Source organism: Uloborus diversus, unplaced genomic scaffold (genome assembly GCF_026930045.1).
Source record: "Uloborus diversus isolate 005 unplaced genomic scaffold, Udiv.v.3.1 scaffold_1023, whole genome shotgun sequence".
Lineage (NCBI taxonomy): Eukaryota > Metazoa > Arthropoda > Arachnida > Araneae > Uloboridae > Uloborus > Uloborus diversus.
In genome coordinates this window covers 23175-38073 of record NW_026557681.1, presented here as the reverse complement: position 1 = coordinate 38073, position 14899 = coordinate 23175, and the positions used below count along the sequence as shown (strand labels likewise).

At 34.0% G+C, this 14899-nt stretch overlaps 1 protein-coding gene across 1 annotated transcript; it reads right to left on the bottom strand.

Annotated features, from left to right (window-relative positions):
* Positions 1 to 1777: 1777 nt before the first annotated feature.
* LOC129232060 (TD and POZ domain-containing protein 3-like) lies at positions 1778 to 2448 on the bottom strand (the record flags this gene model as incomplete). The annotated part of the gene is made up of 1 exon (XM_054866295.1): positions 1778 to 2448. A coding segment is annotated over one exon (671 nt), but the record flags the coding sequence as incomplete, so codon positions are not given.
* Positions 2449 to 14899: the final 12451 nt, after the last annotated feature.

Sequence of the window (14899 nt, the reverse complement as noted above, 5' to 3'; positions counted from 1 at the left end):
AGTGCATTAACAAGAACTTCCGTCAAGAACTAAACGAGCCTACTTTCCCGCATACCAATATAGACTTTCTAGTAAATGACCAAGATTTCAAAATTAGCTAGAATCGCAATTTTTTTTCAAACACAACTTTTAAACATTTTAGCGTGATTTCTAGAAATAAAATATGCCTCGCCTTTATGAAGAAATAGATGCGCAAAAAAATAAATGAACAAATAAAATTGTAGCACCTTTTAAACAAAGCAGCAAATATATTTTTTCCATTAAAAAACCATTAATCACTTTAAAAAAAAAAATAAAGTAAAGGAATAAGCTCATGAATATAAATACATTTAAAAAAAGGTTTGTTTTTTCCCGTTGCCGAATAATAATTTAAAAAGTGAATACAGGTACTTTCAAAATTAATAAAAAAAACTGTAATGTGTCATTTAAAAAAAACAATTTTCATCACCAAAACAACAACAAAAAAAGAAGAACTTTCGACTAAAGACACAATGTAGCCTCCGAATTTCTCCGTCAAACACTGAATACATAAATTAAAACTTTTGCTATAAAATAAAAACAAATCATAGGTATCAACAAAAATTATTTCAAAGTAAAACCATGGTTGCGGATGCGAAGTCAATCTCATTTTAGGATAAAAGAATCAAATTTGGGAGTCGAAGGTTTTTAGTTCATAATTTTCGGGTACAGGACTCGGAGTCGGTCAACATGTCGTTCAGCGTTTTCCAACAAAATTTCTTTGAAGTAAATCCACCTTTAAGTTCGGGATCAATATTGACTTTTAGTTTCGCAACAGACGCTAATGTTAAGGCATTTGAACTGTTCAAAATTGAACGGAAAATTGTTCAAATCAAAAGATATTTTCTATAAATGCACTTCTTCCTTGATTAGAAGCAATTTCGCCTCTAAGTTCGGGATTACTATTTGCCTTGAATTTCTTCGTAGGCACTAGTGTTAAGATTTTTGGAACTGTTCAAAATGGAACGAAAAATAGTTCAAATCAAAAAATGAAATGTGGAAATGAGTTGTCCTTGCTGAGATCTTTCAAGCAAAAAGAAATTCGTTAGAATCGGACTATTCACTCAAACGTCATTAGGGGGGGGGGGGACAGACATTTCCCCCCATCTCAATTCCCTACTTTCCAATTTTTAAATTTTCGATATTTATTTAATTATTTTATTTATATTAGCCTTCTTTCTTCCTTCTCGGACTTTTATTGGGAAAATAGGCAAAAAAAAAAAAAAATGGCTCACCAAAACCTAGCTCAGATCAGGTAAACAAAACTTGTTCACTTGACTAGCGGTTGTGTTTTCGCGAACCATTCTTTCATACTTGAAATACACCGCCAGCTCAGTCATTTCCAGCCGAGGACATCCTATGCCGGGCTGATTAGTGATAATAAGCACGAAACTGCAGTCCTCGGCTGGAAATGACTGAGCTAACGGTGTATTTCAAGTATTTCTGCTTTAGCCCTGGCTATTAGGAGGTAATTAACTGAACATTCTTTCATACTCTGATGAAGAGGCTTGTTTTGAGAGCCTCAATAGATCAGTTGACAGAATTTTATTTTTTAATTTTTTTTTCAAATCTACGCTGTCAGTCTTTTTTTTTTTTTTTTTTGCGCATAAATCACAGTATTTATTTCTTGTTTATTAACTACATCGTTTCATTTTCTGTAAAAAGCAGCATATTTTATATAAAATAATCAAAATAATAATAATAAAAAAATGTATAGAAATTGAAAGCACTCGAAAAAAAATTACAGCGCAAGATTTTTTCAATATTTTGAAGAATCACTAGACATTAGTCCGTCATCATCATCGTCGAACATGTCGCCGGTCCTGTTAAAGGGATCCTCCAGTTCTTCGCAAACATACAACACCGTACTCTCCAGTAATGCTGAATAAACGGCCGGGTGTGCTTTTGCAAAATCTTTCCATTTCTGGCTTTCGAAGACTTTTTTTGCATGTTTCTTAAGCGCACATTTTGCGGCCTTGCCGAGTTCTTCGTCGCTGTGCAAATCAGCCAAAACAGCGACATCGCAAATAGTTTCTGTTTCGATTTCATCGGAAATGAATTTTTTACAAAGTTCCTTCAGTCCCAGGATGCCGTATCTGTCAGAAGTTGTGTAAAGATCAATGGCTTGATCCATGGTCATTTTATCTGTGCATCCTGTGTACATATACATGAGCATGGCTTTGACACTTGACTCTTTCACGTCCACCAAATCCACGACGTTTTCTTGATTTTCTTTCATATCCGAATCGAACATCCGTTCGAACACTTGGGAGCGACTCATCAGGATCACTTTGTGAGCTGGAAACTGCTCGGTGCCTACTTTCAGAGTCACGTCAGTGAACCGCGGATTTTCGAGAGCTTTTTCAAGGTCTTTGGACAAACTCACCAATTCCGGACGTTTGCGCTCCATTCGCTTAGTATTTCCTGAACCTGGAACGGAAAGTAAATAGTTATATTATACTTATAATAGTTATATGCTGTGGTGTTCCCACAGGGTATACCCCCCATACGCCGTATACTCTCAAAAACTTTTTAGACATGTAGCGTATATCCTCACGCTTCAAAAATTTTCATATAATGACAGAAAACGTATATGATCGCATACACATATTGTGCGTAATGGATTAATGGGAATATGCCCTCAGAAAAATAGATGGGAACATCACAGTTTATACATAGTTATATACATATAGTTACATAGTCGGAACTCTTGTTATAACGAGCACAAAGGGACCGCGATACTCTCCTTCGTTATAACCGAGTGGTCGTAAAAACGAGTTCGTAAAAAAAATCATAAAATTCATCAGAGGGTAACGACTCCAGTAATTGGCACTTTAAGAGTTTGTCCTTAAACTTACCTCTGTTTTCATTACTTAGAAAAAAATATGCAATTGCAAATATTTTTGTATTAAAAAATGCACATCTGTGCATCTATTTAGTTAACTAAAATAAAAAATATTTGAATCCATATTTTTATAAAAATATATGTATAAAAAGTTATCAAAATCACCAGTAGTTGGCACCTGATACCCCAGTGTATGACACCTTGTGATCCAGTAATTGGCACATGTTAATAAAACTGGAAAACCACTTTATTTTTCACTTTTAGATTACATACCAAGTTCATCATCCAGACCCCGAAGCGTTTTTTTTTGGGGGGGGGGAGTAGGAAATAAGGAATCAAAAATTTAAAAAAGTAGGAAAAGTAGGAAAAAATAAAAAGAGATAAGACACGTCAAAAAAAAAAAAAAAAAAAAAAAAAAAAAAAAAAATTAGCGTAAACTTTATTTCTAATGTAAAATAAACCAACAGTATTTTTGATTTAAAACTGTCCCAAAAATAAACTAATAGTACTTTTGAAGTATTAGAGGGATTTAATGAAAGATTCGAGTCGTAAAAACAAAACGAAAGAAACAAGCTGACAATTTTCAGTATGAAAAATAAACTGGTGGAAACAAAGATACTAAATACAACTAGTATGTTGTGGCCATCACGAAACTTTCTTCTATATTTTTCTTTTTTTTTCTGATCCCTCCCCATGCTTGACGAGGAAGCAATATTCCTAACAAGAACAAAATTACACATGCAAAAACTTGACGACCATCCCAATGTCTGAATTATTGTCAAAACAAAGAGCGAAAATTGAAAGTTACTTTAAAAGCCTTACTTGAATTAATTACAAATATTTTATTTATTAACAAACATAAGACGGCAACAGTTAAAAATTTTAAATCATTGAGATAATATTTCTGATCATTTCCATACAATTAAAATCACGAGAAATACGCAGACGACACTCTATTACGATTTATCTTTCTTATTGTTGCATTAATAAAACTATTTTTATTCGCAAAAAAAAAAAAAAAAAAAAAAAAAAAAATCAACACCTTTTGGAGCGATTGGCGTCAAAATTGAACCAAAGCCTGTTTACATATGGATTCACATATATTCCAAATTTCAACCACAACGTAGCATTACTTCTTGAGATAGAGCACTCAAAATGGAAAAAAAGAACGGGTGATTGCGCTACCCCCTTTTTAGCTGTTGACACAAAAATAAAATCAGTTCTTATACCCACTAAGGGCTACTTGCCGATAAATTTTTCTTTCATTCCGTTCATTATTTCTTAAGATACAGCAGTCACAATTGACGACAAAAAACGTTCTATAGCTCAACCCCCGTTTGAGTTATTGACACCAAAATTGAATCAGCACCTGTTCCTGTTAATACCAACATATGGACCAAATTTTGTTTGATTCCGCCAGTTACTTCCTGAGGAATAGCAAGCACGCGTAACTCGAAAAACGTCCCATTGCTCCACCCCCCTTGGAGGAATTCGCGCCAAAAACTAATGGGCACAAGTTCACATAGGGGCACATACGTGTACTAAATTTCGTTCGATTTCATGCGGTAGTTTCTGCTGTAGAGCGGCCACAAAAAACTGGTCACACACAGACGTGACACACATACACACACACACACACATACACACACACATACAGACAGACAGACATTTTCCAAAAATGGTCGAAATGGACTCAGCACACCTCAAAACGTTCGAATCCGTCAAAATTCGAAATTCGAAAATTTGCACGAATCCAATACTTTCTTCTATATATTAGATATAGAAGAAAGTAAAAATATGAAAATAAAATCCAAACAAAGAAACACCTTTCAACAATACAGTAATAAAAATTTTAAGTGTGAATGAATAAAATGCAATATAGCAATCGAAAAAAAAAATAAATGAATAAAATAATAATAATAATAACAATAATAATAATAAAACTCATATTTTGGTGCAATAAAACCATTTTTGTTAAAGATTTGTTTTGTCAAAAACGAAAACATTCCTTCGAGAGCATCCATTTATCATTTGATAATACTAACACTTTCAGCTCCTGTTGTCATAAACTGCGATACAAAAAGAAAAATAAATATTAATTTAGTTTTAGTTTAAAATAATCAGCAGCTGACATGCATTCTTGCTTAAACAAACGTGCAGATGCTTGAATTTGAAAAACAAAAGGAATAAGACTGAAAATGCAGAACTAAAATAATTTGTTCTTAAACATGGGACATAAAATTTATAATAAAAATAATTAAACTAAATAAATAACGAAATAAGTAAACTAAAGGGTTTGTAATATGTTATATATTTTTAGCATTCAACAAAACTTTTTGTTTTAGGAACGTCATTTAGGGGGTCAGTGGGGTCAATTTCTCCTCTCCCTGGCTTTAGAAAATTAATGCTTAACTATACAAGTTTGTGCAGTTTTTGTTTATTTTCAAACAAAATTTGCATTCAGTATACATCCTTCGCTAGCCATCCCCGGGGGGAAAATCAAAAGGACGGACCAGTTTTAATTTTAATCAAGCAATAAAAACGAATATTGTTTTACTGGTTTGATGAGTTTTTTACCTTCTTTAAAAATTTTTGTCAAGGAAAAAAAGGAAAAATCCATGCATGGTAAACATAACATTTTTACTCAATCTTCACCAAACAACAAAAATATTCATCCTGAAATTGTTCACGAAATTGAGAGTTGGGGGGGGGGGCAACTCCTCGATATTGATGATGTACCAGATTAGAAAATACCCATTAAAAAAAAAGAAATACAGTACATATTTGCTTGTGACTCTATCCCCCCTCCCCCTCCAACTTTTAAAAATGTGAAGAAATAAAAAGGAATCTCGCATTTAAATTGATTTCCGATTTTTCTCAAAAAATCGGGAACGCTTTGCCCATCTAAGTTTTGAAGAGTTTTTTTTTTTGCAAATACACTCTTTGCAAGGAAAGAAACTGAAATTTTATAAATTTTATAATCATGTTTCCTATTTAGAATGAACAAGAATCATATTTATGTATGAAAAAAGTTAGTTTCTGCGATTATTTTTGCAGTGTTCCGTTTTTGCGAATTTCTGTTATATGTCGCTTTTATTTTGTACTAACCATCAAGAAAATATGTACAGTGTACAGGTTTTTCATTTTTTGCTTTCTTACGTGCTTTTTAAGGTTTTACATTGCCTTTCTGTTTAAATAGAGCTCCATTTCCCTTGTAATCATCTATACGAAAAATTGGTGAATAGGAAATTCGGCTTTTCCCGCACTTTTTGAACAGTCAGCCGTTTACTTTAATTAAAGCTTCTAATTGACGAGTAAGTAATATATAATTGCATCAGAATGTGCCGGTATCCATTTCTTTATTGTTTCGTTAAAATAGTAGGACTGAAGTCGGGGCGATAAAAAGGAAAGTCAATCATAAATGCAGCAACGGTAAAAAAGTCACTTACGAAAATTTAGCTTTTAAACAAGCAGACGCCGCGCCGTACAGTGGAGTATTTGACTGAAAATCCTGGCCAAAACTAGTTTGAAATATTCACTCTTCTGAAGGCGACACTCTTGTGTGCGTTTGTGCGCTGTACGGCGAAGCTATCCCACTTACAGACACGAAACTTGATATTCAAGTTGCCTGAAAGGTCTGATGTTACAATTTGAAACTCGATTTTTTAAATTTGAATAAGAAAATGAAATATTCAATATTTTATCCACGGTTTACACTTTTGCATGTTTACGACCGTAAAAACGATCCTAGTAAACGTAGGAAAAAAAAAAAAAAAAAAAAAAAAAAAACAATGCAGCACTAGATGGGAAAAATAATTTTCTTCAAGAATATGGTTTGTTTGAAGTTCTATCGTAATTAACTGAATTTCTAAGAAATTTACAAAGGGAGGTCACTTTTTCGACTTTTTCAATTATTCAATCAATGTAAACTAAAATTCCTGCATCCGATATTCTAATAATGTTATGGCTCTGAAACTTTTTAAGGAAATAATATAAACACCTTACCTTCATTTGCAGCCAAAACGGTGAAGTTATGTTGTTTCGCTGATTTATAATGATTTTTTTTTTCAATGAGTTGAAATGAAAATTTTCGATAATTTTCACGCGATCCGAAAGCGATGCAGCAGTTGGCTCCTTGCCAATAATGCTTAGACACGTGAAAAGTAAACATATGTTTGATGCAAATGGCTATTTCCCCGTCTTTTCCTTCGAAGATATGTATTAAGTGCACTGTTCGAGGAAAAAAAGTGATTAAAAAATCCTAGTATTCTGTACAAAACGCTAATTTAAAACAAAAAAAAAAAAAAAAATCATTTTTTTTCTTTCGTTTGGTTTCAATCAATAAAACCCTGAGTTAATCATGCACAAAAAGAATAGAAGACAAGGGTTTCGGGGTTACAAAGAAACTTTTTTCTATTGTAAAAACTAGGAAGTTATAACTGTAAAAACACTCAAAAATAGACGAAAATAGATATTCAAAAGCTCTTTGTTTTTTAATTGTATATATTGTACATATACCCGTACCTTGGTCGATCCTTAGTTTTACATAGCGTGATGTGTCCCGCTAAAAATTATACGAACAAAAACCTGGAACTAAAATTTAATATATCTTCAATTTCGCAATGAGTAGGTAAAATGTCTTAAATGAGGATAGCTCGCTAGCGTTAGGAAACAATTACAATTGTCTCCTAACGCTAGCGAGTAGGGGGGGGGGATCTTTTCCCCCTTATTCTACGTATAAGGGGGAAAAGACCCTACCTTCCCCGGCACATTATTTGCAAAAATGATCTGAAAAAATGTAAATATTTATTTATTTTATCTAAAATCTATCTCAATTTTACGGAAGAGCAAATTTTCTGACCGAGATCACAAAATAATTTAATTTATTAACTCATTAACGTACATGATAAAATTAACATAATTGAACGCAAACACATGTTTTAGGGGTGCAATGAATTCCTTTAGCGATGCATAAAAGTAAGCGTTTTTCGAAATTAATTGGAAGATTCTCATTCCATAACTTACATCTTTATACATTGACGAAGCTGTTTCTCGTAACCCTGAAACTCGTGTCTGAAATTTTATTGTTGTTTGTGCGCTTAAATATGTTGATCTTTTCATTCAGTAGTACTCATGATAACTTTTTACAAATTAATTAAATACTTTGTTGGAAAAATTCAGTTAAAATCATGATTTGTCACAAAACGATCAGATTATGCACTTAAAAAAAAAAAAAATCATTTAAAAAAGGGCAGTTGTAGGCGGAAGATTTTTTTGCTGAAATTAGCACTAGAGACTTGGCCAAATATGATGCAACTTTCAAAACAGCCCGACCAAGCCCGACACCCATTTAAAAACCTTTCTCTAGTTATAAATTAAGGCGAAAGCCCTTTTCATAAAAATCGGGTAAATTTTTAATTTTGGACTTTTGGCCAGGATTTTCAGTCCAATACTCCACTGTGCGCCGCGGCGTTCCTTCCAAAAACTACTGTCGTCAGTCAATGAAAATTTCAGGATCTGCTTGCTTTTTTTTTTTTTTCACAAAATTGAAACATGCAGAAAATTTTCAGTGCGGCATCGTAAAAATAAGAATCAATGCACAATTAGAAGTGCTATACTAAAGAAAGAAAAGGTAGGAAAATAAGGGGAGGGCTCTAAAAAATAGGAAAAATAGGAACTCCTCGGGGTCTGATCATCATAAGAAACATAATTAATGTTAATTTAAAGTGGGTAATTTTACATAAATTAGTGTTAAATCACACATCTTGACGTTGAAAAAGTAGGTTAGAGAAAGGAAAATAAATTTGAAGTGTTGCATGGTAAAAAATATCGAGTTTATTGCTGTTTCATTAGTCGATATGCAGTTTCGATTTTACGAATTATAGCTGTTTCCACAGAAAAAGGAACATTAACCCGATGATTCCAAGGGACCATAGAAAATGAACCAATTCTCTACAGTCGCAATATCCGACTGATGGTCAAACATATTTCTTTTTTATTGTTTCACTGAAAAATTTAGCCGTATATTCTGTAGGATTCGAATCAATAGTAGTACCAATATAATATAGTTGCTGCAAAAGTATCAGAAATCAAACTAGTGACATATTGCACAACACAAAAGTGTTTATAGGCACCTGTGCCAATTACTGGAGACTAGCAGAACTGAAGCACCACTAAATGGCATTCATCATTATTTCAAAAATCCGAAAAGGGACAAAAATATATGTCTACCCACTCAAAGTAACACCTTTCAACTTAACAAAACTTTCGACAACGAAAATTTAAAATATATTTTAAGTCAGATTTTAATGGATTGATGCGTATGCTTCCCTTAAGCCAGAGAAGAAGCTTTTGCAACAAAAATGGCTGATTTGACACAAGCCGCAATTGTTTCTCTTTCCTATTAGTAACATTTAGGTACATGCATTGAAGTTATAATCTTTAAAGTAAATGTACATTGAGTTGATATATAGCCTTCTACTTTTAAAAGATTGGATATAAATCTTATTTTAGGACATTTTTGTTGGAAATGCCAATTACTGGTGACCTGCCAATTACGGGGGGCAAAAGCCCTAGTTGCTTTTTTTCTTCTTCTTTTTAATCACTGTACAGTACCAAAGGAGTAGGTTATTTTACTTTGAACAGTCTGAATGTCTCTTTCTTATGTCATTGTTCTAGAGGAATACACATATATACACAAATTTTCAATTTTTAAATATCTCTTTACTCCACAAATTTAAAAAAGTGCTATCATCGCTTGTTCCCAGGATTAATGATTTATCACTAACTTTGGTTGACTTTCGAATGTTACAAAAAATTTACCAAAAAAAGCTGAGGAGGAAGTCAATAGAAATTTTTTGAATCCCAAAATTATTGCTCGCTTTAAGCGGGGTTTTCTCGTAAAAAGCGAGTTATGATCCTATAGAGTTTACATTGTACCAACCAAGTATTTCTAATGTCCTCGCTAAATCTTGGTTCTCGTTAAATCAGGGATCGTTATTAGCGAGTTCGATTGTATTACAGTTATAACTTGAGATTTGCTCTCGTAAATTGGTTTGCTTCCTCTTGCTTCACTTCATGCTATTTTAATATCATTTTAAAAACTTGCTTAATACAAGTGCAGTCAAACTCGTTTATAGAGAGCCCTGATTTAACAAAAACTCGTATTTAGCGAAGAAATCAAAAAGATTTGGTTGGTGCAATGTTAAATCATTAGGAACAAAACTCGAGACCCCGCGATCCCGTTTAACGAGCGAACCCCGCTAAAAGCCAGCAAAATTTTTGTAATTCTTTAGATTGTTGAAAGTCGAAAACTCGGAACTATTTGGATTATCGAAAATTTGGACACTTCCACTATTATTACATCGAAAAATTGGATTCTTGGACAATTTGAACTCTAGGACAATTTTACTACTATGCGATTCGGATACCTAAACAATTCTGGATGATTTGAACCTTCAAAGAAAGGGGTAAGTAAAAATACCCACTTTTACGTTATTTGATATTTGAACTTTTTTTTCGCTATCTATTATGGATTTAAAAGCATTGAAAGCGATACGAACACCGTATCGAACACTAGCTACACGCATTTGTAATAAAATAGAAGAAAAACTCAATGATACAAGTACACCCATTGAGGACTTCGAGGATTTGAAAATTCAGTTAGACGAAAAAACTGTTCTTTTGAAAGATTTAAACGAACAGATTTTGCCTTTAACAGATGAAAAAGATATTGAAAATGAAATTTTCGGTTGTGCAGAATACAGTGATAAAATGCGTACATTAAGGTTAAAAATTGATCGAAAAATTTTAAAATTCAATAACAGCACATCTGGTAGTCAAAATGTTTCGGGGTTTGAAAGTTTAAATTTGATCAACACTGTGCACTTACCTAAACTTCACATAGATAAATATTACGGCGAAAGAGATAAATATTTATACTTTTGGAGTCAGTTTGAAAATGCAGTTCACAAAAACCCCTCGTTAACAGATGTTGACCGATTTTCTTATCTAAAATCGCTACTTGGTGGTTCGGCTGCAAATGCAGTTAGCGGGTTTGCGTTGACGGCGGAAAACTATAAGATTGCAATTGAAATTCTTCAATCCCGTTTCGGAAGACATTCAGATTTAGTCCAAGCTCACTTGAATAACTTGTTAAATATTCAAGGTGTAAAAATTCTAGGGATTTATATGCATTACGTGCTCTTTATGATAAATGCATTGTTGAAATTAGAAGTCTGGAATCGCTTAATGTTGCTGCTGACACGTATAGTACACTACTTTGCCCTTTAATCTTAAAGGTTCTTCCGTCTGATTTAACCCTCAGATTTACGAGAGAACAATCTCAGAAGACAAATTTGAGTGTTCAAGACTTAATGGAGTTTATTAGAGCAGAAATTGAGACTAAAAAACGAGTTTACGCAATACAAAAAGCAGAAATCCAATTTCCCCAAGGTCAAAATATTCCAAAGTTTGAAAAGAATAAATCTGCCTTTGATAAATCGAAGAATTTTTCTAAAAAACCATTTCATAAAAGAAACATTACAAACACCCCTTCAGCAGTTGAACTCTTGACACCTCTCGATAAATGTTGTATGTTTTGTTCGAATTAGATCATGATAGTGAAAGTTGTTGCTCTTTAACTGTTGACGAAAAAAGGGCAATTTTGAAACGTACCGGAAGGTGTTTTACTTGCTTGCAACCCTTTCATAGAATGATAGACTGCCCTAAGAGTGATAAATCATGCACATTTTGTACAAAGAAACACAATGTTACTTTATTTTACAGGAAAGAAAATTTTAAGGATAAGGTACATGTTAATTCTAATAAAGTTGAAAACTTTGTTTCAAATCATGTAATCGAGGGTCATAATAGAATTTTACTTCAAACTGCACCCTTGGAATTAGGAGGTAAGGATTCCAATAAGGTTTTACACTGCCTTCTTGACACGGGTAGTGAAAAAACTTTTATCCGGAAAGATATTTCTAGATCCCTGAAGTTACGTACATTAGGAAAAGAAGAGTTGTTAATTCTTACGCTTGGGTCGAAAATTCCTCGTCGTCGCGTTTGTACTCGAGTAGAAGTCAAAATAAAAAATAAATTGGATCGTACGGAATTTAAAATTGAAGCTCTTGAAATTGACGAAATTACTCATGCTACTTTAGAGTCACCCCCCGCAGAGGTACATGAGGAGCTGAAATCTAAGGGGATATTGTTAGCCGACGTTTGTGATAATGCTATACGGGGTAAAGGCATTTCTTTGCTCATAGGTGCTGACAATTATTGGAAAATTGTTACGGGGAAAATTGAACGCTTGAATTCCGCTTTGGTAGCAACTGAAACAAAGTTAGGTTGGCTTTTAATGGGAAAGTTAAAAGAAGATAAGACTGATTTTGAATTAGGAAATAAAACTTTTTGCGCGCTTTCTATTTCATCTGTTTGTCCACTCTCCTAACATAAAAAACTTATGGAGATTGGATGCTTTGGGAATTCATGACCCTATAGAGAGTAAAAATCTAGAGCAAGATGCGTTAGATACTTTCGAGAAAACTGTTCGAATTAATGATGAAGGGCGCTATGAAATCAGGCTTCCTCGACTTGAAGGGTTTGAAGATTTAGACAGTAATCTAGAAACAGCAAAACAAAGATGCAGGTCTACTACAAACAAATTGCTTCGGGAAAACAAGTATTTTCAGTACGATGCAGTATTCAAGGAATGGTTGGAAGAACGAATCATTGAGGCAGTACCTTTAAGGGAAATAGATAAACCAGCTCATTATTTACCTCACAGATGCGTTTACAAAGAACATTCGACTACAAAAGTACGTCCGGTGTTTGATGCCAGTTGTAAAACTAAACAAATGCGGTCTATTAATGACTTTCTGCTAAAAGGTCCAAATCTCTTGGAACAAATCCCTCCTCTTTTGATTAAATTTCGTAAAGATAAGATAGGCGTAACTTCGGATATCAAGAAAGCATTTTTACAGATCTCTGTTGCCAAAGATCGTGATTTCCTACGGTTCTTATGGTGGGAAAATATTGAGGAACGTGAATTTCGAACATTTCGTCATAATCGTCTGGTTTTCGGACTAAATTGCAGTCCGTTTCTACTCTCGTCAGTTTTAAACCACCTCATTGCGACTTATTCCTCTCAATTTCCGGAGACTTGCAACATTTTAAGAAATGCGTTCTATGTGGACAATTGTGTTACATCCGTTCCAGACGAGAAAAAACTGAATCAGTTTATTCATGAATCAACTTATTTGATGAATGCGGGCTGTTTTGACCTAAGAGGGTGGGAGTATACCACTCAAAATTTTGAAGACAAATCTGAACCTATCGCAGTACTTGGATTGCTCTGGGACAAACATGAAGATGTTTTATTTTGTCAGATAAAGAACTTGGATTTGGATTCCTTAGAAATTACTCGTAGAAATATATTGTCGATAGTTCACAAGATTTTCGATGTAATAGGAATTTTGTGCCCAACTACGTTGATTCCAAAGCTTATACTTCAAAAAAGCTGGGGTTTAAAACTGGGGTGGGATACACCACTACCAGAAGAGTTTAATATCGAATTTAAAGCATGGGCCAAGGATTTACATTTGCTTTCGGAAGTTCGAGTTCCAAGATACATTAATACATTTTAGTCGGCTGAACTTTTTTTACATACATTTTGTGATGGAAGTAAAAGTGCATATAGCGCAGTAGTATTTCTTAGGTCAGGTCAGTATGGTAACTTTCACGTGCAATAGGGAAGTTGCAACCTATTAAATGTTCATATTTTGGCTATTGCATATTGTTAATTGACCCTCAAAACTAAAAAATTCACCATCGCCGAATTTTAAAACACCGTGTTTGATTTTTAATAAATTTTTAAAAATCCACGCACAAAAGTGCGCTCTTCTGAAACGTCACGAGCCTACGTCACAGGGCGCGAATGGGCAGCCTTCCGCCGAAGATCCCTTGTTTTCGCTAGGGACATTTTGAGCGCGCTGATATTTTTATTTTTTAGAAATTCAATAATCCTTTTGAACACACTATGGAGGCCGGATTCGTTAAAGCACAATCTAAATAATCTTCCTCAAATAATATCAATGGTGATATTCGAATATTTCCGAGAGGATGAGAGGTTTAATGTTCCAGAAACGCGAGGAGATAAGCCTTTTACGTTTCATCTTCGAAGTCGAATGCACGTTCTTCGATTTCTCCCATGACATGGGAACCGGTTCGCTAGCGTTTCTCTCCTATCGGACGTCACTTCCTATGCCATCTGACGTCACAGGCGCTTGAACTTTAAAAATTAATTTAAAAAAAACTACTTATCGTATCGCAAAAATTTTTTCACCTATGATGTTCATACATGTTACTCTATCATATAAAAATAAAATTGAAAAATCGAAAACTTAGGCGAAAAGTCGTGTTGCTCCATTGCGTAAAACTACCATTCCAAGAATGGAGTTGCTGGGATGTTGTATTGGGACTCGTTTGGCCTTTTCTACCCTACAAGCACTCAACATTCCAAATCTTCAAAGCTACTTTTGGACTGATTCGTCTACAGCTTTAACGTGGATTAAGAAAAATGAGCCATGGGGAGTTTTTGTTGAAAATAGAGTTAAAGAAATTCCAAAACTAGTTCCTGAGGGTGTATGGGGATTAGTTGTTAGCGCTTTGAACGCGGCTGATTTGCCCTCACGAGGTTGCTCAATTAAAACGCTTATCAAATCCGACTGGTGTTCGGGTCCAAATTGGCTGAAAAAGAACATTGAGGACTGGCCGGACACGAAACTAAAGCTAGATGAGGAAGAAATATCGCGTGAGAGAAGGAAACAAGTTATTCACACTGTTACCAGCACTTCTCAAGAACGATGGTATTTAAGATATTTTTCCAAGTATTTTCTGATCGTTAGAATGATATCCTGGATAATTAGGTTTGTTATAAATTGCAAAACACCGAAAACTAAATTGACAGGGGAACTGACTGTTAATGAAATCGATGTGGCGGAAAAGAAATTGTGGAAAATCGTCCAAGAGGAA